The 22324-nt window shown below is 43.3% G+C and overlaps 1 protein-coding gene across 4 annotated transcripts in view; it reads right to left on the bottom strand.

Annotated features, from left to right (window-relative positions):
* MAP2K3 (mitogen-activated protein kinase kinase 3) overlaps positions 1 to 22324 on the bottom strand; it is a 436357-nt gene that overhangs the window by 185516 nt on the left and 228517 nt on the right. For all 4 annotated transcript variants that reach the window (XM_086940864.1, XM_086940865.1, XM_086940868.1 and 1 more), the window contains one exon: positions 8136 to 8184. In XM_086940864.1, coding sequence (XP_086796990.1) covers positions 8136 to 8184 — 49 coding nt within the window. The remainder of the gene's footprint in view (positions 1 to 8135; positions 8185 to 22324) is intronic.

The following is a 22324-nucleotide window of genomic DNA, read 5'->3' as shown; positions in this document are numbered from 1 at the left end:
AATTGCTACTGACAAGGTACTAATGTTGAATACATGATTTGGTACTTGGACAGATAGCATCAGATAACTCCCACAAAAAAACAAATGTTTTAACCTTATGAGAGATTGTCCTTTTCAGCGATCATTTTACGATTGAGCCTGTACAATTATAATCACCCCTGTTGACTGCTAAGGAACTTTTGTTCTCTATGTGACAATCGGAGCTCAGTAACTGAGGCGTTAACCCGAGGAGCTATGTCACTGTGTATGGAAACGGACATGCAGGCGACAGGCCCATGTGGCAGATATTAAAACCTACTTAGCAAAGCTACAGAAATTGAAATCTGTGACCGGTAAGGGGGGCCCACAGACCTGATGAACTGAGGTGGTGGTAAGCCCAACAGGCCGCTCCGATACTCGTCGCACAACACAGACTACTTTACTTGCTTCATAGTCTCATCTCATCATATCTTTTCACTTTGAATACGTTTAAATGACTTATGTAACTAATGCACTATCGACAACTGATATTTTAAAATGTGTACATGTTTCTATAAAACAAGGATTATTAATTGTATGAGCTTATTGTTATGGTTTTAGCTAACTAAAACAATAAAGAATATTCGATTTGCCTACAGACTTGTGCCACAGTCTGTAGGCAAATCGAATATTTGCCTACAGACTGTGGTAATCCTATTGGATTTGTGACTGTGCCATGTACACGAGGATTGAAACACTTCAAGTAATGTATTATTCTACTGCGCTAATGGAACTGGAAATTGCAACACACAGAATTAAGACCGATTTCTGCAGAGTATGCAATCTCCCAGAGTTGAGATCCTGGGACTGGGGCCGTGCATCTGCCGGTAACACTTGAACATGTAACCCAATGGTTTCACGCAGATTTCAGCAATAGGTGCATTATCCTGCCGAGCTCTCACCCGCGAGTGGCAAGAACCACGGATTCAAAGACTGGAGGGTTATTTGGATGATGTTCTGCACATGCCCACTCGGGAGACAAGAAACACCAACCGGTGGGAGGGGGCGGGTGGGACAAGCCAAGCTAAAACGGGAGGAGTGGGCTGGTTGGCATGAGGCAAGAGACACATGGTGGGGTGGAGGGCGATGTGAAGCAAAAAACAGCCAAGCAATGACGAGACAACGAACACCAGGGAAGTGGAGCAGCAAAACAATGGAAGGCAGGCAGGAATTTATTTATTTATTTATGCGTTTTTATAAAGCGCGGACTTTACCCGAAGGTGTCAGAGCGCTTCACAAAAGGAACAGAACTGATACATGAGAACATTACAAGTGAGCAAAATACAAAAGCAAACGTTACATTAAATGAAGCAAAAATGACAATCGTGAGCCAACAAAATACAAGAGGTAGCAAACGGTGCATTACAAAAGTGAGGATTGGTGTCACTACAACGCATGCTTTTACATCGCATGCCTTTACAACGCGGTTTTTACCACGCAGTCCATTACAACGCATAATGCTTTTAGGCGCTGGATAGTGAATTATTTAATTTACTATTCCAACTCCAGTCCCCGTGGATAGCAGGGAAGGTGTTGGATAGTAAATTAAATATATTCCCTATCCTAGAGCGCCCCCCCAGCGCAATGCGTTGTAATGGTTTGCGTTGTAATGGTTGCGATGTAATGGTAGTGCGTTGTAAAAAATGTGTTGTAAGTGATGTTTACCCAAAAGTGACAACCGTGAGCCAACAAAATACAAGAGGTAGCAAACGGTGCATTACAGGAGGAAAAAGTGATGTGTGCCGGTTACAAAAGCGTACAAAGTAAACAGAGGTATAATACTGCAATATATGGAGGACACTCAAGCACAATAACAAACATTACGTAGGCACTGGTGGCACTTGTGCAGGTATCGAAAACAAACAAATGTAAGAGGTAGAAAACAGTGTGTTACAAGAGAAAGTGACGGGTGCATGCTACACACGAGTACCAAACACAGGTAGAAGGATAATACTGCAATAAATGGCAGACTCTCAAACCACAAGAAAATACTGGGAAGACACTTCCATAGTCATGTAAAGTAGATTTTTCTATAAAGGAAGGGCTTCCTTCAGATAATAGAGAGGGCATGGATTACATTTGGAAGTGTCTTTGAAGGAGGAGAACTTTGAGGTCAGTTTTGAAGGCCTGGGATGAGGTGGTGGTCCGGAGCTGAGGCGCAAGTGAGTTCCACTGCGCTGCCTGAAAAGGATTGGGCCATCGATCTTTACTTCTTGAAAGTGGGAGGTTCAAGCAGTAGATTTTCCGCATTTCGTGATGGTCTAGAGCCTCCAGAGAGTTTCAGTTTATTCGCCAGGTAGCGCGGAGAGGAAGAGTGCAAGGCTTTGTGGGTGATGCAGGCAGTCTTGTAGATAGCTCTAGCCTCGATGGGAAGCCAGCGGAGGGTGGATAATATGGGAGTGATGTGGTCGCTTTTTTTGGCCCCAAAAATGAAACGAGCTGCTGAATGGAGAACAGACTTAAAAGGGGACAGGTGGGATTTGGGGAGGCCAGTCAGAAGAGAATTGCAGTAGTCCAGTCTGGAGAGGACCAGCGATTGGACCAGGGTTTTAAGGTCATGCTCCGGGAAGAAGCGACGAATCCCCCAAAGAAGGCGCAGTTGGTATCGGGCAGACTTTGCAATTGAATTAATGTGGGAGAGTAGATTGAGTTTTGTGTCGAGTATGACACCAAGGGATTTTGCGCTGTCGACAATGATGGGTTTATTGTTCAGCAGATTCATCTGGTCCATCCATGATTGAACTGGGGAGGAGAAAGTGAGGAGGAGAGGAGTAGGAATTCAGTTTTGGAGGGATTCAGAATCAGTTGATGTGTTGACATCCAGTTTTGAATGGAGTCGAGGGTAGAGCTTAGGACGGAGAGATCATGAGTGGAGGCAACCTTGTGGTAGATTTGAGTGTCGTCTGCGTAGAGATGATAAGTTGATCCCAGATTTACTTAGGAGATTTCCCAGATGTTCCAAATAGAGATTGAACAATGTGGGTGCAAGAATAGAGCCTTGGGGAACACCTTGACCCACCGCCAAAGGAGATGAAAGACTGTCCGCTATTTTGATAATTTGGGATCTATCAGAAAGGAAAGAAGCAAACCATTTAAGCACAGTGCCCTCCATGCCCATTCTCTGTTGAAGAGTGTTGAGGAGGGTGTTGTGATTGACAGTGTCAAAGGCTGCCGAAAGGTCAAGGAGAATTAAAAGACACGACCCCCCCCGAGTCTAGTATTCGCAGCGCGTCATCTATCCCTTGCAGCAGGGCAGTTTCAGTGCTGCAGTTTTGGATGAAGCCGGACTGAAAATTGTCCTTGATATGACAAGAGAGTTGTTTCGCAACACATCTTTCTGTGATCTTCGCAAGAAAGGGTAGGTTAGTGATGGGGCGGAAGTTGTTGAGGTCATTCGCATCCGCAGTGGGTTTTTTAAGCAGAGGGGTGACCTGCCCAGTTTTGAAGGGAAAAGGAAGGGAGCCTTGACAGAGGGCGAGGTTGACCAGAGTGGTCCAATAGGGAAGAGAATGGGTATAGAAGTCAATGGCAATGGCACTAGGGATGGGGTCGAGCGAGTGGTTGGAGGGCTTTGTTTCGAGGATGCACTTGAGGAGGACATCTTTAGAGACATCTTTAGAGATGGGGTCGAAGTTCTGCCAAATGGCTAGTGATTTGCGCTCTTCTGGAGGGGTAGGATGAGCGACCTGAACCACAAGTGATTTCACTTTTTCGTCAAAGAATACAGCGAAATCAGCAGCTTTCTTTGTAGAATCCTCCAATTTGGAGGTTGGGGAAGAGTAGTGAGTATTCTTGATGAGATCAAATAGTTTTTTGGGTCTATTTTTGGCTGAGTCAAGGAGGGTTCTGAAGTGTGATGCTTTCCCAAGGAAGATGTGCTTGTGGTACTTGGATCTTGCTGAACGAAGCATAGCCAAATTATCGGTGGAGGGTGCTTGCCTCCATTGTTTCTCCAGGAGTCTTAGGTGCTCCCTTTTTCATATAAGGATTTGTTGAACCAGGGTGCTGAGGTAATGGCCCTTTTCTTTTTGCTTTGGAGAGGAGCGACGCTATTGATTTCAACTGCAAGGACTGAGAGGCATTGTGAGGTGAGATCGTCAACATCGAGGTTCGGGTCTAGCCTTGGAAGTGACAGCAAAGCTGATTCACAGAGGGAAACAGTGTCAATATTTTTAGCGTCACGGAACCAGGAGGTAGCCCTCTTAGGTTGGCCAAGAGTTATAGAGTGTGCTAGGTGAAGAGAGAATGGAATGAGGAGGTGGTCAGACCAGTCTACGTGAATAGGGGTAGCGATAGAAAGCATGCCTTCTTTAGAAACAACAAGGTCTAGGATTGAGCCCTTAGAGTGTGTTGATTCTGTGCAGTGTTGGATAAGATCGTTTGTAGAGAGGAAGGTGGCAAGCAAGTTCGCGGAAGAGTCTAGCAGGGAGCCCCACTGGAGATTGAAGTCACCCACGAAGGTCTGATTGTCACTTTGTGCATATTGGTCACTGATGAAGTCAGTGAGTTCCTCCATAACGAAGGGCCGCTGCCAGGTGGGCGGTATATGACATGGAATCTGAGTGGTGAGCGGTGGTGTAGTTGAAGCTCAAGAGATAGACATTCAAAAGTGCGGAAGGCTCTGATGGGAAAATCCTTGAGTTGAAGGGAGTTTCTAAAGATGACTGCAACACCTCCCCCAACTTTGATAGATCTGTCATTCCTGACAATAGAATAGCCTGTGGGTAGAAAGAGATCAAACATAGAGTGAGAGGTATCGTTGAACCAGGTCTCTGTTAGGAAGAACAGGTCAATATTGTGAAGGGTGATGGTATCAGAGATTTCGAGTTTGTGTTTTATTGCAGATCTGCAGTTGTGGAGTAGGCAGCGCAGTTCTGTCAAGACTATTTTGGTGACGGGGCACTTGGGCTAAGAAGGGTGATAGGGATATTATACCTATATGGGGGTGCACAGGAGGGTTTAGGTGGATGCTTGGTTCTGACAGAGGAGATGGTTGGAATAGAGTAGGTAGTTGGGTTACTCAGAGATGCTGGTTGAAGAAGGGTGGCGTTCAAGGGCTTGTGTGAGTGAGCGATGTTTGCAGACAACAGGTTATGCTTGGCTATGATGGGGTGAGGGGGCGAGGTGCATCTCGTGGGAAGGTGAGAGTTTTCCAAGGGAGTTGAGGTAAATGGGAAAGTTGAAATCTTAGAGCTTAAAAGTGAAATGGAAGCTACAAGCTGGGAGATTGAGGTGATAAGAGAGCATAGATTATTTTCAAGAGATAGTAGGGCAGAGCATGGAAGTTTAGGTGTCTCGATGGCAAAAGGAGGGGCTGATATAGGTGGTGGGAGGCAGGGAGAGGTGGGCTGGTTGGTATGGCGAAAACTACAAAAGTTGGTAGTGGGGAAAAACAACGGCCAATCCAGGACAGGTTAACAAACAACTGAAAAAGAGGGCAGCAGGACAATGGAGGGCGAGAAGGGGGCGGGGCAAACAACAATGATGATAGAGAAGACCGACTGCAAACATATGCACTCGTATGAGGTGCTACAAACGTAAAAAAAAAAGAGGAGCGCCACCACACTTAGTTGTAGGGCCTTTTAACCTACCCCCTTTCCCTATTCAATGCACCACCCACTTTGCGGATTACCAGCCTGCTGTGCGTTTCTAAATCCTGTCTGGGCAGACACAGGAAGACCATTTCTATATGCACACACTATATTAGCCTAGATTAATATATTACACGATATATCGCCTTTTCCAATGCTGATAGAACGTTTCCCTTCAGCCTGGGAACAATTCAACAGCACGTATAACTGGATCCAATGTGCAGGGAAAATCTATTGCACGGCGTTTATTAGGCCGGATGGCAATTATTTCACAGTTTGTAGTTTTCCTTTACTCGAGCCAGTAATTCTTCTCACACTTTTTTTAAACCAATAAAAAGAATCCTTTATTTTGGAATTAATGTGTCACTTTTAGAGTTTCAGTAAACAATCATAACCAGAGACAGGATTCATTTTGGGGAATGCCCTTCACCAGGGTTCAATGGTGGGCAAATATGAGAGGGTATCCCTAAAAAAAAATATTTCTTTTAAAAACACATACAAGTGCCACGATGCTCTATTATGGAAAATAACAGAAAGAAGCGTTTAATCGAACAAAGTTAAGACCCGTTAACTGAAAATAAAGTGAAATAGTATCCGAGTGACAGGCATTTTCCGGAACTGCAAGTGCTAAAAGAGTGAACAGATGGAAAGAGTAAGAATGAATGGCAAAGAAGCTGTGAAGGTCCAGTGAAGAGTCCATCTTGACCTTCATTTGATACAAGTAAATGATTAAATAGGTTATTTTCTGCAGCTATAAATGTAAATGTGTTCTTACAATGAGAGCCTTCAAGCATGTATCGATGGAGGTGGAAAAAAAGAACACACACACAGATGACCCATATAAAGTGCACAACTAAATAAGACTATGAAAGTACAATGGTTCTGTCGGGTATAAACACAATATTCCTTATAATTACAATTACATTTCAAAGACAAATTATTTACTGCACAGGTTGAATTTATTTATTTTATTTATTTATTTTCGAAATTTGTATAGCGCAACAAATACCCTGGGGTGTCTCGGCGCTGTGGAGCTACTAGAATCAGCCATCGTCTTACTGGTTAAACAACCATGTTTTTAAGAGCCTGCGAAAGCTCATCAGGTTAGGGGCGGTCTTAATGGCCAGTGGCAAGAGATTCCAGAGTTTTGGAGTGGCCACCAGAAAACGCCTGTCTCCCCATGTGGTAGTTCTTGTACGCGGTACAAGGAGGAGACTGGTGTTTGCCGATCTTAATTGCCTCTTAGGAGTGTAAGGCTGAAAAGCTTCGGTGAGAAACCTGGGTCCTATGCCATGTATATAATGTATATAATGTGAAAACGTTAGCAGGGAACACACAGTAAAGGCAAAGTGACCACAAAGAAATCCGTTTTTTGGGGGGGTAATTTATATACATTACATCATATATATTTACCCACATATAAAGAATCAAATTACAAACAAAGCTGCCAACATCGTGTGAATTAAAGTGAATTGTGATCAAGTGGTGTGATCAGTGACACAGTGAGTGCGTGATATGTACAGAGTAGTTTAAACTATACATGTTTAGGAGAGCCAGGATAAACACAATGACCCTACAGCTCTATATAATTTCAGTGCTTTGCGAGCGGGCCTTGAACTGGCCCAGGAGGTAGCGTCCTCGTTTCAACGCTATGAGTGCGATATCAAATCATCACAGCAGGTCTTCATCAGGACTGGAATGGAGAAGAGGGATGGCAGCCTGTAGGTTCAGTTAAAACGTACATTAGCATCATTGTGTGTTCCAGTAACCACAAAAAACAACAACGTGGTGTATCGGGTGGTGAAAACCTTTTTAGATGAGTTTTCACCACCCGATACACCATGTTGTTGTTTTTTGTGGTCATTAGAACACCCAATTATGCTAATGCACGTTTTAGCTGACCCTACCGGCTGCCATCCCTCTCCCCCATTCCAGTCCTGATGAAGACCCGCCGTGATGATTTAATATTGCACTCATAGGGTTGAAACGTCAACCCTACCTCCTGGTCCAGTTCAAGGCCCACTCGCAAAACACTGAAATTGTATAGAGCTATAGGGTCATTGTGTTTATCCTGGCCTCTACTAAACATGTATATAGTTTAAACTACTCTGTACACATAACACACTCACTGTGTCACTAATCACACCATGTCACTTGATCACAATTCACTTTAATTCACACGTTGTTGGCAGCTTTGTATGTAATATGATTCTTTATATGTGGATAAATATAAATTATGTACTTCTTATAAATTGCCCCAAAAACCTGATTTCTTTGTGGTCACTTTGCCTTTAATGTGTCTTCCCTGCTAACGTTTTCACATTCAACCAGTGCAGTAAATAATTTGTCTTTGAAATGTAATTGTTATTATAAGGAATATTGTGGTTATACCCGACAGAACCATTGTACTTTCATAATCTTATACCTAGGTTCTGAGGGACAAAGGGTCGCCCCATAACTTAATGAGACAGCAGAAACTGTAGTAGCGCTACAAGCAATATGTAATAAAAAGGGATGAGTACTTACCTTCTCGCCAATTGTGATAAAAGTTCTGGAGTCGAGGTTCCTTGGAGGTCTACAAAAAAAGAATTTTCAACGTCACGTGAAATGATCAGAGAGAGTGCAAAGTAAGCTAGTGAATTACACCATTTGTCAGCCAAAATCGACATCTGTAGATCTTCTCAGAAAGGTAACAGAATACACGAACAAGCTGTAGTAATACAGAATATTCTTAGTCGAAAGACCTCTCCATTCATAAATCAGGGAAACATTACCATGTAATCCACATTACCTGACCCGGTGCCAATACCACAATGCAGCAAGACCAATCTATGGCATATGTTAGTTCTCCTCGGCGTTCCAAACACAGGCAAGTCTACTGTGTGTCATCCCTCTCAATTCCCTTAAACCAGTGAGCATGGCATTTCCACTGGCTCTGCCTTGAATGCATGGTCCTTTGTAAATGAAGGGAATTTATGGCTGCAAGTACTGAAAAAAATAAATACAAATAATAAAACCACTAGAGGGGTTGAGTAAGTAGTTTCCAAACCACGCTATTCCCAAAGTGTGTGAATATTGCTGCAGCAAAGTATTGTAGGGATCACCCAACTTAGAAGGCCCATAGGATAAATACCCTAGGTGGCTGCATTGCCGATTACGTCTGAAGGCACATTTTTTCAATCTGACAGAGCGGATGTGTGTTTGCACCAGGAGAGAAGCTCTGGGACAGAGTAGATTTTAGAGGTGTAAGAGATTAAAAAAAGGGGCGGGCCATAGAGCATTGTGTCTGCTTTCCAGAGGCATTCTCACCAAAGGTGATGTACAGCCTGTGGAATCTCTAGGTACTTTTTCTTCAGCTGAATAAGAACTTGACGGTCCTCACCTGGACAGGTAAAGTTTATTTAGCCTCCTGTTTGATATGGAAGATGAATTATCAGGCATAAACTGTGGCTTACAGCCTCTACTCTATCCCTACCACGTGCTATATCTTGTCCATTTGTCATGGCATCACCAATCTGCTGTTTATGCACTTATGTTACTGCTCTGTCAATCGACCTCTGTTGCCTACATGTGGGGCAAGTGAGAGGAAATCAGTAGCATAAATGGGTAATTAAACTTCTCTTACACTTTGAGCCACAGTGATGGCTCCTAAAAGTCCTTTTCCTGGTCACTAGCTCACTGAATAAGTCCCTACTGGTTCAAACAAGTTCCGCTAGCGAGTCTAGAAAAAAGTTTAAATCGCACTGTGCAAGCATGGAGGACAAAAGATTGGGTGCTGCTGAGTTGTGTGGAAAATCACTTCATGAATATGAGGTTTGGGGGGGGTTAGGGATTTTTGGTGAACGTGTTCCATCTTTCAAACGAGTCAGGAGGTGAAAACATCTTGCATGGATTGGGAGATCCTGGACTTAAACTGAACACCACTAATGCAGCTGACTCCCGGTTTTCGATGCTGACTTGCCCAGTTATTGTGTCAATAGTTGGTTTTGGTGTGGTCATACCAGGTTAGATAGGCCACACAGTCTAGCGGTGAGCTCTCATGTCATTCACAAGGGAGAGAAAATGAGAAATGTTTCTGAGAGATTGTTGCGGAAATTCTCTGAAAGTTTGTTAAAGTTTTACAGTAGGGGGCTTTGTGGTGAGGGGAAGTGCAAACTGTTAGGGAGCAGACTAATCAATAACAGGTAATATATCTGAAAATACCTAAAATACAAAATGTGAAAACACAAAAATCAAAACTTTGCAAATATAATGGCTTCATGGCTAGGTTAAGCTGAGTATCAGTTTATTTATTTATTTATTTTTTATTTGGAGAGTTTTGTATAGCGCGAACGTGACCCTTGGGTATCAGAGCGCTTCACAGATATATGAGGTAGGTTTAGAAATACATTTTATATGGTAACATCATTCATCTATAAGAGAGGTGGGTAGGTATAAAGCTATAAATTGAGCCTTACACAGTGATATGAGGTAGGTTTGGCATACATATTATACAATATACATTTTATATGGCAAAAACCATTCTATAATATGAGAGGTCGGTTAGATATAAACCTATATAGTGTGCTTTACACAGTGCTATGGGGTAGGTTTGGCATATATCTTTTACAATATACTTAAGTATGTACAGTGACTAGGTCAAATTAGGCCATTACATGAAATCATATCTTACATCTTTCTCTAAAGCACCTCTGTATGTCAATCTTCAAAGTTACCATCAATGTTGTTCTACTGCTTACTGTACTGTATATTATATTCCAGTACAATAGTTCCGAATTGTCTTTGTCCGTGCATTCTTCAGCTATAAGTCTGATTTAGTAAGTATCGCCAGGTTATCCCCGAATTGCTGGTGCCTTTCTCTTTACTTACATTTGTTGTACAGTTTTGAAATATCTATGTCGCGGTGGCGGCGATGACCTATCTTGTCTATGTAAGGAACTTACTCTTTAGGAATATCTTGGCTTCCCTTTTGAATGTTGTCGTGTTTGGAATTTTCCTAATATTTGAAGGGAGTGAGTTCCGAATTCTGGGGGCTGCTCCTGAGAAAGCCCTGTCATATGTATTCTTCCACCTGAAGGTGGGTGGTCTCAGCAGCAACTCCTTGGCACTCCTGGCTGGTCTGCATCCTCCAGATATCTCTATATTCTGGGCCAGGTATCTTGGTGTTTTGTAGTGGATGCATGCCATTTTAAGTTGGATTCTGGCTTTGTATGGTAACCAGTTTAATGACTTTGTGTGGCGAGATATGATCGAATTTTCTCGCTCCAGTGATGAGTCTTGCGGCTGCATTGAGGCATGCTTTTAGTGTTGCTGTGGAATTTTTTGGTAGCCCTGCTAAGGTTGTGCAACCGTATTCAATCCTTGAGATAACTAAGGATTGTACTGCCAGTTTAAGATCCGTCGTAGAAATGAATGGTTTCACTTTCCTAATGTAGTTCAAGTGAAAACAGGCATTTTTTGCCATTGCTTTGATGTGGGCTTTCATGTCAAGGTTCTTATCCAGCGTGATTCCTAGAGATTTAGCAGAGTCCACTAGGCTAGGGGTGCAGTTTAGTGCCGTGATCAGTTTGGTCCATTCCTTCACTTCTGTGTTGTTCTTAGGTGGTGAGATTAATAGGAATTCTGTTTTTTGCGCGTTTAACTTCAGATGATTGCTGGTTAACCAGCATAGAGACAATTTTAAGGCCTCGTTCATTAATTTAATGTCTTCCAGCGATGCGATCTTGATATAAATCTGCGTGTCGTCCGCGTACATGTGATAGGATATGTTAGCGTCTCGTAGAATTTCTGTAAGAGGTTCGATATACAGGTTGAACAGTGAGGGAGATAGTGTAGATCCTTGAGGGACTCCGATTGAATTAGGACAGGGAGGGGATAACGTCTGGTTGACCAAAAATCTTTGCGTTCTATTCTAAAGGAAGGATTCAAACCATTTCAGGACATTTCCTGACAATCCCATCCTGTCAAGAAGCCTGCTTAGTAGTTTTTCATGATTTACCATGTTCGATTGTGATCTAGGGCCAGTAACGCATCATCTACAATAAGTAGGATCGCAGTTTCCGTGCTGTGTCCTGTTCTGAATCCTGATTGGCAGTCGTCCAATAGCATGAAATTAGTGATGTGAAGGTTCAGTTGATTTTGCACACATTTCTCGATTAATTTGGCCAGTATTGGAATATTGATGACTGGACGAAAGTTATTAGGATCTGCTGGGTCCACTGTAGGTTTTTTGATGATGGGCACGACTTGGCCTGTTTTCAGACATTCTGAAAGGATCCCTTGGGATAGCTAGGCATTTATTATCTTGGTCCATATTGGGATGACGATATGGTTGATTTTTTTTGTAGACATTTAGAAGGGAGTGGGTCATTGTAGTTGTTATTTGGTTTGATATCCGAGAGCGTTTTGGAGATAGTAATCTAGTCATATAGCTTGAAGGTATCCCACTGTGCTTAGTTTTTTGCCCTTTCATGGTCGATAGTCGGGTGGTATTATTCAGTGAGTATGGTTGGTTGGGTATGTTATCAGCCGTCATCTTGAGTTCTCTTTCTAGCGTGTTGGCCTTGTCAGTGAAGAAATTTGAGAATTCTTCACAACTCAGATGAGTTTTAGTTGATTCTTATGCCGATTTGGCCAGCTTGTTAGATTGCTGCTTTAAGAGCTCGAATAGTTTCTGTGGTGTGTTTTTAGCATTATCCAGTTCTGATCTAATATATTCCTTTTTGGAATTTAGGATCTTTTTGTTGTACTCCCTTCTCATTTTTCTGACCGATTTCAGCTCGGGCGATGATGGGTGTTGTGTCCATTATCTTTCGGCAAGTCTTTGTTCCCTCCTATTTTCATTCAGAGCCCCATTAACCATGGGTTTTTATCCTTTCCTGTGACTCTTTTCAGTTTTAGTTGCATGGTAGCGTTGACAATATTTGTAACTGATGTAGTGTAGTGATTGGTTAGATCATTCACCTTCTGCAAGTTGTTACGTGGATTCAGTTCCCTCTCACAGCTTTCTACCAGTAGTTCAATATTTGAGTCTTTAGTGTCCCTGGTCCATTTTTTGATTTTGATAGGCTGCGTGGTCTTTTTCTTTTTCAAGGTGGGTATGAGGAAGGTTATGGCACAGTGATCCGACCAGTCACACGGAACAATTGAGTGGATTGCTATGTTCTTGTTTCTTGATAAAATCCAGTCTAGCGTTGCTCCTTTCGAGTGTGTTGGCTGTGTGCAGGCTTGGGTAAAGTTTAGCTCATTTAAAAACTCTTTAATTGAATTGAATTGAATTGAATTGAATTGAAAGAAAATTTATAATGCGCAAGAACAATAACCCGCAGGTATCAAGGCGCCTAGCAAAAGATAAAAGAATGATCAGGAAAGAACATAAGACCCTAAACATATGCTTGGCGGAAGAAAAGGGTTTTTAAGGCAGTACGGAAGTTCTGTAGGGACGGGAGAGATCTCAGTTCCAGAGGAAGTTCGTTCCACCACTTAGGAGCAAGGGTGGAGAAGGCTCTGCCACCCCATTTGGCTCTTCGTACACGGGGGGCTGCCAGAAGCAGTTTTCCAAAGGAGCGCAGGTTCCTTCGGGGGACATAGTGGGAGATGATGGATCCTATTCCAGTGTCGCTCTTTTTGGCGATGGCTCTGTAGGTCATACATAGGACCTTAAACCGGATACGATATTCTACCGGCAGCCAGTGCAGCGTTTTCCTGGCTGCAGTGGCCGAAGAGCGTCTAGGGATATCCAGGACAAATCTGGCTATGGCGTTTTGGACTACCTGTAAGCGCTGCAGCTGTCCTTTATTAAGTCCAGCATACAGCGCGTTACAATAGTCCAGACGCGAGCCAATAAGAGCAATAAGAGCAACAGCTATTTGTTTTCTTGCCAGGAGGGAAAGATATTTCCTGACCCTTCGTAGGGTGTGAATCAGGCCCCAACAGGTGGAAATGGTTCTGCTCACCTGGTTGCCTAAGTCAAGGGCAGGATCTATTAGCACCCCGAGATTTTTAGCAGAAGATGTGGGGGAAGGGCACGTTCCAAGAGAGTCAGGCCACCAATTGGCTGACCAGATGTTTTCTTTCCCCCCAAACACCATCACCTCCGTCTTCTCCCCATTCAGTTTCAGAGAGTTCTGGATCATCCAGTTACCAACCGCCTCCATACAAGATCTAAACTTGGAGGCGATTAGTTCATCTGAATGGGGAAGAGAGACGAGGATTTGAGTGTCGTCTGCATACGAGACTACCTCCATCCCGAATGATCTTATTAATTTGGCTAGTGGGGTAACATAGATATTAAAGAGGGTCGGGCTAAGTGCTGACCCTTGAGGAACCCCACATAGCACAGGACGGGATGGAGATAGAAACTCCCCAAGCTTGACTCTTTGTTCCCTCCCCGTGAGGAAGGAGGTCAAGAGATCCAGAGCTGCGTTCTTCACCCCCACCTCCCTCAGCCGCGATGTAAGTACTGAGGGGGAGAGGGTGTCGAAAGCCGCAGTTAGATCTAGCAGGACCAGGAGAGAGGTCTGGCCCTCATCTACTGTCGTGCGGATCTTGTCAAGCACGATGGTGAGGGCTGACTCGGTGCTAAATTCTTTCCTGAATCCATGCTGGGAGGAGTCTAAGCGTTGACCTGTTTGTCTGTATTGTCGTCCCAGTGTAAGTTAAAATCGCCTAGGAATATGTTGTTAGAGTGGGTGTTAGATTTATCCGTGATGATCTCCATTAGCTGGTCTATGAAAGTGGCATTATTTCCTGTAGGATGGTACAGCGCATGCAGGTTGCATCTTTGACTGTCTGTCGATCTTATATTAAGACCTAGGTATTCACAGGATTCGAGATGGTCGGATTGTATTTGGTTGATCTCTATATCTGATCGGTGTATGCAGGCTATACCGCCTCCTATCTTTTTTAGTCTATCTAGTCTCACAATGATATATTGAGGGGGTACTAAAAGATTCATGAAAGGAGATGAGGACTCCGATAGCCATGTTTCTGTCAGGATTGCTAGGTCTATTTCCTGGCTGATGATCAGGGCAGCTATGTCTGAAGCATGTTTTGCTGCAGATCGACAGTTGAGCAGTAAGCATTTCAGAGGTGTCCTTGAACTACTGGGGTCCTGCTCTATCAAGTCGGTGGTTAGTTGGACTTGTTTTAAGTTGTTAAGATTGGGTTTCCTTTCCTTATTTTTGGATGTTCTATTAGCATCGATCGGAACTATTCTAATTTCCTCTCCTCTACTGTGTTCTTTAGGCTCATATGTCTGGAGTAAGGATAGGGTTTCGTCTTCCGACAGGTAACTAAGATTCCTTACTGGTCGACTATGTCTATTTGATAATGGCATGGCCGTCTCCCTCCTCTTTCCTTGAGAGTTATGCACTACTTTTCGGATGTGCTCGACTTTGGTATGCGTGCTTACCGTAATTTCCAGAAGCTTTTCCATTGTTTGCAGTGTGCTTAGCATGTCCTGTGATATATTGCTAATTTGTGCCTGTAGTTCTTTGATATCTCTCTGGGTCTGGGTTGGCGTATAAGGAGTGCTCATCCGCTCTTTACGGTATTCATATTCTTCGTTCCAATGTTTTGGATCTTTTCTTTTTCTGAGTACCTTTTCTTTGAGTCATTAGTGTTGCTGTCTGCACCGTCTCTATGTACGATGTGGGATTCGCTAACTGTGTCCTGCGCTCTTATTGCCACGTTTGGGTGAAGAACGTTTCGCATGGTCATATATGTCGATTGTGCTGTACTAGATGTGGGTAAGGTTCCTAGGTTCTTACTGAGTGGCCTACTTATGGGAGATCAGTGATAATAAACAAAGGGGCGGCAAATGCTTGAAGCTGGTGGGGGGAACATGCAAAAGAAGAACTAAAGAGATTTCATTATGAGTTAGATGAAGGGGGTGAGTAGACACAATGGGGAAGAATGAGGACAGAGAGAGATCACTGCCCTCATGTAACAAGCATGGGAAAAGCCAATATGGCTCGCCTATGCAAGAGCTATTTGCTTTTCCAATATGTTTAAACCACTTTGTACACCAGAGTGCCTGCTGCTCAGCATGGCTAAACGTTAGTGGTGCAGAAAAGAGTCACATGAAGAGTCGAGTGAAATGGTGAAGAGTTGAGTAGAGTAGGGTGTTGCAGACTGGATTGGCAGAGAGTGTTGTGTACTGGAGTGGCGTAGCATGAGTTGTGTAGAGTGGCATACTCTAGAGTGGCATAGAGTGGACTGGTGTAGAGTGCATTATTGCAGACTGTTGCAGAGTATAGTGGGTAGAGTGCAGGGTAGTAGAGTGCAGGGGAGTAGAGTGGCAAAGAAAAGTAAATAAGCGCGCTCGGAAGACAGAGCCTGACATTTCAATACAGTAAACACGGTTTAGGCAACGGAAAGGACAAACTGGCGAGCCTAAAGCAAATAAAGCCAGCAAACAGATGACCAGAAAATATGAGTTACAAACCACAAAGCCAATGGTAATCGATGGGCGGAATGCATTCCTAGGTCAGCTTTCTGAAACTCCTGAAGATGTTTGTAGCAAACCAGACAGCTGCGCTGGTAGGCTGCGACCAAAAACCAGGTGACAGCCAAAGGAAAGCAAGTACATTTGAGCTGTGCTGCAGAACATGAGAGGTGGGGTAAGCATAGTTGGCGTCCCACCCATATGTATTCAGTGCCTAGGCTGTGGGATGTTCAAAAGGTTTAGGGGCCGTCAGATCGGTGTTTTCAATTTTCCCAGTCCCCTTGTACTGCTCATGTCTCTACCAACCTCGATCACCATTGTAAAGCTACGGGTATATTTCTAATATGGAGCAGGAAGGGTCCTTTGTGTTCACATTCCCTGGTCAACTTTAGTTCCTGTAGGTCAGCCTGTGATCTGAGAGAAGTAAAAACTGATCACAAGGATGTGACCAAGGGCAAAGCTACACAACTACGCAAAAGTAGGGACTGAAAGTCAACCCCCTACATCGATGGCCTGCTTTGCCCAATTACCCAAGACCAAGCCATAGTCGCTGGTTTTATAAAGTTCGTCTTATTCCAATCTACAAAATCAGATTGACAGTTCACGGTGGTAGCCATGAGGCTCGACCATACCTGAACAAAATGCACTTTTAAAATGACTGAGGTTTGCGGCCTTCTTTGAAACAGATTGATTGATTAACAGCAGCCCATCTTCCACTGTTTCCAGATGTAAACTACCTCCCTTAGAATTATTAATAGTTGACTTAACTTTGAAAAGCTTAGTACGTCCATGGTGGAAAAGAGAGAACACCGGAATGATACTTTGGCTGCCTTCTGAAAATGTAGGGAGCATATCTTAAGACAGAGCACAAAAAATTGCTGCTACTGTTGCATCTAAAACACGAAGAATGGATTCTGATAAACTACCTGGTAAGCAGAAACCTCATTTGTTCAGCCAGATCCAGAGTTAAGATTTCCAGTGTGCAGCCATAAGATTTTCGTGGCTCCCAAACTGACCTGATCGGAAGTCTGCGATTGCCACCCAATAGCACTGACTTGTACTTACACTCTGTGGCGTTTTGTAAGGGGGTGCTGTCTAATAGAGTTCCCCTATAAGAGTGGCTCTAGCCTATGTAAAATGACCAGTGGGGGTTCGCACCATAGTTTCTTTAGTGTTTGTAAACAGAAATTTGTCAAACCCTGCTCGAACACCTTCTTCTTGCATAAAGACTAGAAGCAACATATTCACAAAACGTTCTCATTCCATATTTCTTGACCAGAATGTAGACTTACCATTAGAATGTTGCAATCACAGTTTATAACGGTGAAAACATTTTGTACATACATATGATGTGCCTGTGCATTCACCCGCAACAGGGTGCTTCTTCGTCTGGCATGCTTAAATTAGTGATCACATTAAATGGGTACAGTGCGCACAAAACCTGTACCCCACTTGCCAAGAATTTCTCAAAACAACTACTGTGTGCGACTGTTGGGAGTCTTGGGAATTGCCTTTGTTAAAGTAAATAGGTCAACAGCTCATACTGAGACAAACACTGTGTAGCACTACTAAATATTTAAACAAGTAATTAGCTATTAGTAGAATAAGGACCATCACACACTTTCCAAAATGTATGTGTGCTATAAGAGTATTTTAATATAAATGCGATGGCAACTAGCTCTGTCCGTTTTTTAAAATTAATTTTTTTAAAGTTTGGCCTTTGCTACCTAACCAGACACATTTTTTTTTAAATAAACATACACCATATAGATAGATAGAGGGGATTTGGGTCAGATCGCTTCACCCATAAGTCTGGTAAATGGCCGCTCACATTTTGCTTCCGCCCACATCAATGGATCAGTCTACTTTACACATTGACTCTTCACCTATAGTGACTGCACAAATATTGGGCATATTGTTCTCATCACTTAAAAATAGTTCCTTTATGTTTAATGATATAGCTGCTTTAAAGTGTGCTTTTTTATTTCACTTTTTGTCAAATTAACTTAAAAAAATAAACAGCTATTCGTTTTGCCTGAATCTTGGGTGCCCGATAGATGGCTATTCATTTTTGTTTCTTTGCTTAAAGTTATAGAGTATTTAAGTATCATTGTAGATACCTCCGCCCCCACACTTGACCGCGATCCATATCCTCAATCGTAACAACCGCCCCGCCGATCACGCAACCCTCTTTCAGACCTCGACACAATCACCCTCCTCCGCTCCTACAACACAGCTCCCCTAAACAACACAACCGCCACACACCTATCCATTCCCACGATACATTCAAATCCCAGTAGACCCCCCACACTAAACAACAGAATCCCCGTCCCTGATAACCTTAGGAAAGTCCCCCTCTCACTAGTACCCTCTACTACCCTTGACACACCCCGTCTCAAATGCACTCTCCTCAACTGCAGATCGGCCTCTAGACACTCCTCCGCCATCGCTGTTCTCATCTTAACATTGGACCTTGACCTAATCATTTTAACTGAAACCTGGCTAACCGAATCTTCTACCCCTATAATGGACATTCTGGTTCCCCCCAACTACCACATCATCAGACTTGACAGGTCTGGCAAGATAGGTGGTGGAATCGCATGCATATACAGGAACAACCTCTCTGTTCTGAAAGTCACCGCACCTTCCCTACCCTCCCCAACCTCCTGTGAATACATCTGCCTCGATATTGTCAGTGAGGGCAAACCGATATGCTCTCTTCACGGCATCTACCACCCACCCAGGGACAACCTCACCTTCGCCCAACAAATCATGGATATGATCTCAACCAATTCCGGACAACAGCTCACCCAAATATACCTTGGTGACTTCAACCTCCACTGGAACGATCACAATGATGCGGTTGTAAATAGTCTTTAAAATTTCCTCAACGCCCTTGACCTCAAACAATTATGCAACAGCCCGACCCACGAGAAAGGCTCTATCCTCGACCTTATCATCTCAAAAGAGGACGCTATCCAACTTGAGTCTATCCAACCCTGTGACTGGTCAGATCATCATATTGTCACTTTCTTCATCAATGAAAAGGTCAAATTCAACACGGTGCATTCCTCCAAGCCTAAAGTATGGAAAAGAGACCTGAAAAAACTCAACCCAAACTCCCTACCCCCTAGCAGCTGCAACCTCCTACGCCCTCCTACTGGTGCCACGGACGTCCAATCCTTGACGGACCACTATCTCAACACCATGACTTCAATAATTAATGAGGTTGCACCCTTGCAGCTAAAAAGAGCCTCTGCTAAAATCTCCAATCCATGGTACGACGGGAGTCTCAATGAGGATAGACGAGCCATGCGAATGGCAGAGCGCACCTGGAGATCATCTCCCTCTGCACTGCACCTAAAAACCCTGAAGGAAAAGAGAAACGCCTAATTCAGGAAAATAAAGCGCTCAAAATCAGACTTCTTCAGCCTCCAGCTCGATCAAGCAAAAAACCGCCCGAGAAAACTGTTTGAGCTAATCAGAACTCAATCCAAGGAACAACCCCAACCTCTCAGCACTAGGCGCGAAGCACCCTCCTGTGAAGACTTTGCTGCTTTCTTTATCCAAAAAACTGACAACATAAAGAGTGATCTCCTCATTGAAGCAAACCTCTACTCCAAACCCCACTGCATAGCACCCAATGATCTAAAAAACAATGGTACATGGTCATCCTTTGACACCTACTATGAAGAGGAAATACTGCTCAGCACCTTGAAACCTTCCAATCACCTCACGGACCCCCTGCCTGCTAACGCTGTCAAAGACTTCACCTCTTTGCTCCTTCCACTCTGGACTAAAATTATCAACAGCTCACTTCAACAAGGAATCATCCCTGTCTCCCTCAAAGTTGGACAAGTCACACCTTTACTAAAGAAACCTACAGCCGACCCATCGGATCTAAACAATTACCGTCCTATTACCAATATTCCCACTCTCGCCAAACTCCTGGAAAAATGCGCACAACTACAATTGACCAAACACATTGATCAGTTTGATCTCCTCAACCCTCATCAATCAGGCTTCCGAGCAGGACACAGTACAGAAATGCTATGACTGACATAATAGAAGACGCCCTTCAAATCCTAGATCAAAATGATACCTGCCTCCTCATCCTTCTTGATCTCTCTTCAGCATTCGACACCGTCAAACATGAGAATTTACTCGAACTTTTAAACACAAGAATGGGTCTATCTGGGACTGTTCTCAAGTGGTTCACTTCCTTCCTTCACAACAGGTCGCAGAAATTCAAGAGCAACAACCTGATGTCCGCGCCAATACCGGTATCGTTAGGCGTCCCCCAAGGATCCTCCCTATCCCCAACTTTGTTCAACCTAGTTATGGAACCTCTCACCACCTTGCTACAAGCATCCAATGTACTCTTTCACATGTACGCCGATGACACCCAATATATCTCAAATTACAATCCCCCAAAGACATTGTACTCCTGAACTCAACGATCAGAAGCACACAATCTTGGCTTCCCGATAATCATCTCAAACTCAATGCTCTGAAAACAGAGTTCCTTCTGATCTCACCTCCCGCGAAGATCTCTTCCACTCAACTTTGGCTTAAACACCTAACTGCACTCAATGTCCAACCCACCATCGTGGACTCAGCAAAATCAACATGCAGCAACATATCGGCATGGCAAATCAATACCCTGAGGAGACTTAAACCCTTCCTCCCTGCCAAAGACTTCCAAACTGCAGTATAAGCACTAGTCATTCCCCGAATAGAATACGGCAGCATCGCTCTCTGCGGTCTCCCTCTAACTTCTACTGCACCCCTAAGAGCTTCTCTAAACGCTGCAGCGAGGCTCATCACTGGGTCAAAAAAACACTCGCATATCTCCCCTGACTTGAAATCCCTGAACTGGCCACCTTTTGAAGCCAGAATACATCTGAAAATCGCCTGCATGACACACAAGGCTGTACATCTAAGCTCACCCGGATACCTCACCGAGAAGCTGACAATCTCTGGCGGCACTAGAAACACTAGAGGCACAAACAATCTTCTGCTAAAATCTCGAAGATTCCAGAAGGAAAAAACGTATAAACGCTCCTTCTCAGGAATGGCACCCAGGATCTGGAACGCACTCCCTTCTGAAACCAGGCTCATATCATCCATCACACTCTTTAAGAAAGAAGTAAAAGCTATCCTCATGGCTAAATACACCTGAGCTATTGACGTCGGTTTTCAAAGTCGCTGCACCAGTCGGTATTCTCTGTTAGATCCCTTCGATTATTTGTTTTACTTGTGTTTTTGATTTACCTGACGATCTATGCTTTCACTTATTTGTACCCCTTGCATTATTGATGTAACTGTTTTACTATGCTCACTCCTATGCCTTTCCCACCCCACTTATTACCTACAATTTCGCCATATCTAATGGCCTTTTTTGTATGTACTGTAAAGCGCTCTGTTATCTGCAAAGATCTGGTTCGCACTATATAAAACTCTCAAAATAAAATAAATAAATAAATAGATATATGCTATTTAGTTGCTTGGCTAGCTGACGATTTATTCTGGTGTCCTCCACAAATAATAATCATTGTAATAAAATGCATGTCACTACCCAGATGTACGCTTTTTAAAACAAATAGTAAAAGTGCTGAATTCGTAAATGCTATTTAAATGCATGTATAGGGCAGCCATGTTTAGGTAGCGACATATTTTTTTTATCATGTATTTTTACGACGTTTTTGTAATTAAAAATAAATAATAATCGCTCAGCTCGACAAGGCTTTGCCAATAGTAACACTCAGATGAGCATTCCAAAATGTCAACTGTCATTTTACAGGCACCCGAGAGCAGGGCTATGAAATTAATGTTGTTTCATCGCCATCTGCCCTGGATGTCATTTAATTCAGTTTGGTTGGATGGGATGGGGATTCTCTAGTGAACATGAGCTACAGATTCTGGTTCTATGAACCAGATAACCAAAAGTGAATTAAGTGATGGTACAGGGTAATACCATTCGGAATCACACAGACTCCCTATAAGAGAATGTTGGGAATAAAAAGCTACCTTGAACATTAATTTTCTATAAGCGCACACTTACACATTTGCACAACGTACTCTAGTCTAGAGGAAATCTGAGAAGATGAACTGCGAGTGAGATCTGCCTCTGAGTTTAGGTCTCACCTTCTAGTTGTAGATTTTAAATGAATACGCACAGAATGTTCAAGTATAAAATGGAACAAATATGAAAGCACAAATATCATTAGCAGCTATTTGCAAAAATACTAGATAAGCTTAAACGTAA

The sequence above is a fragment of the Lissotriton vulgaris genome, chromosome 10, assembly GCF_964263255.1.
Source record: "Lissotriton vulgaris chromosome 10, aLisVul1.2, whole genome shotgun sequence".
NCBI lineage: Eukaryota > Metazoa > Chordata > Amphibia > Caudata > Salamandridae > Lissotriton > Lissotriton vulgaris.
The sequence above is the reverse complement of the archived record's forward strand: the minus strand, read 5'-3'. Positions and strand labels throughout refer to the sequence as shown.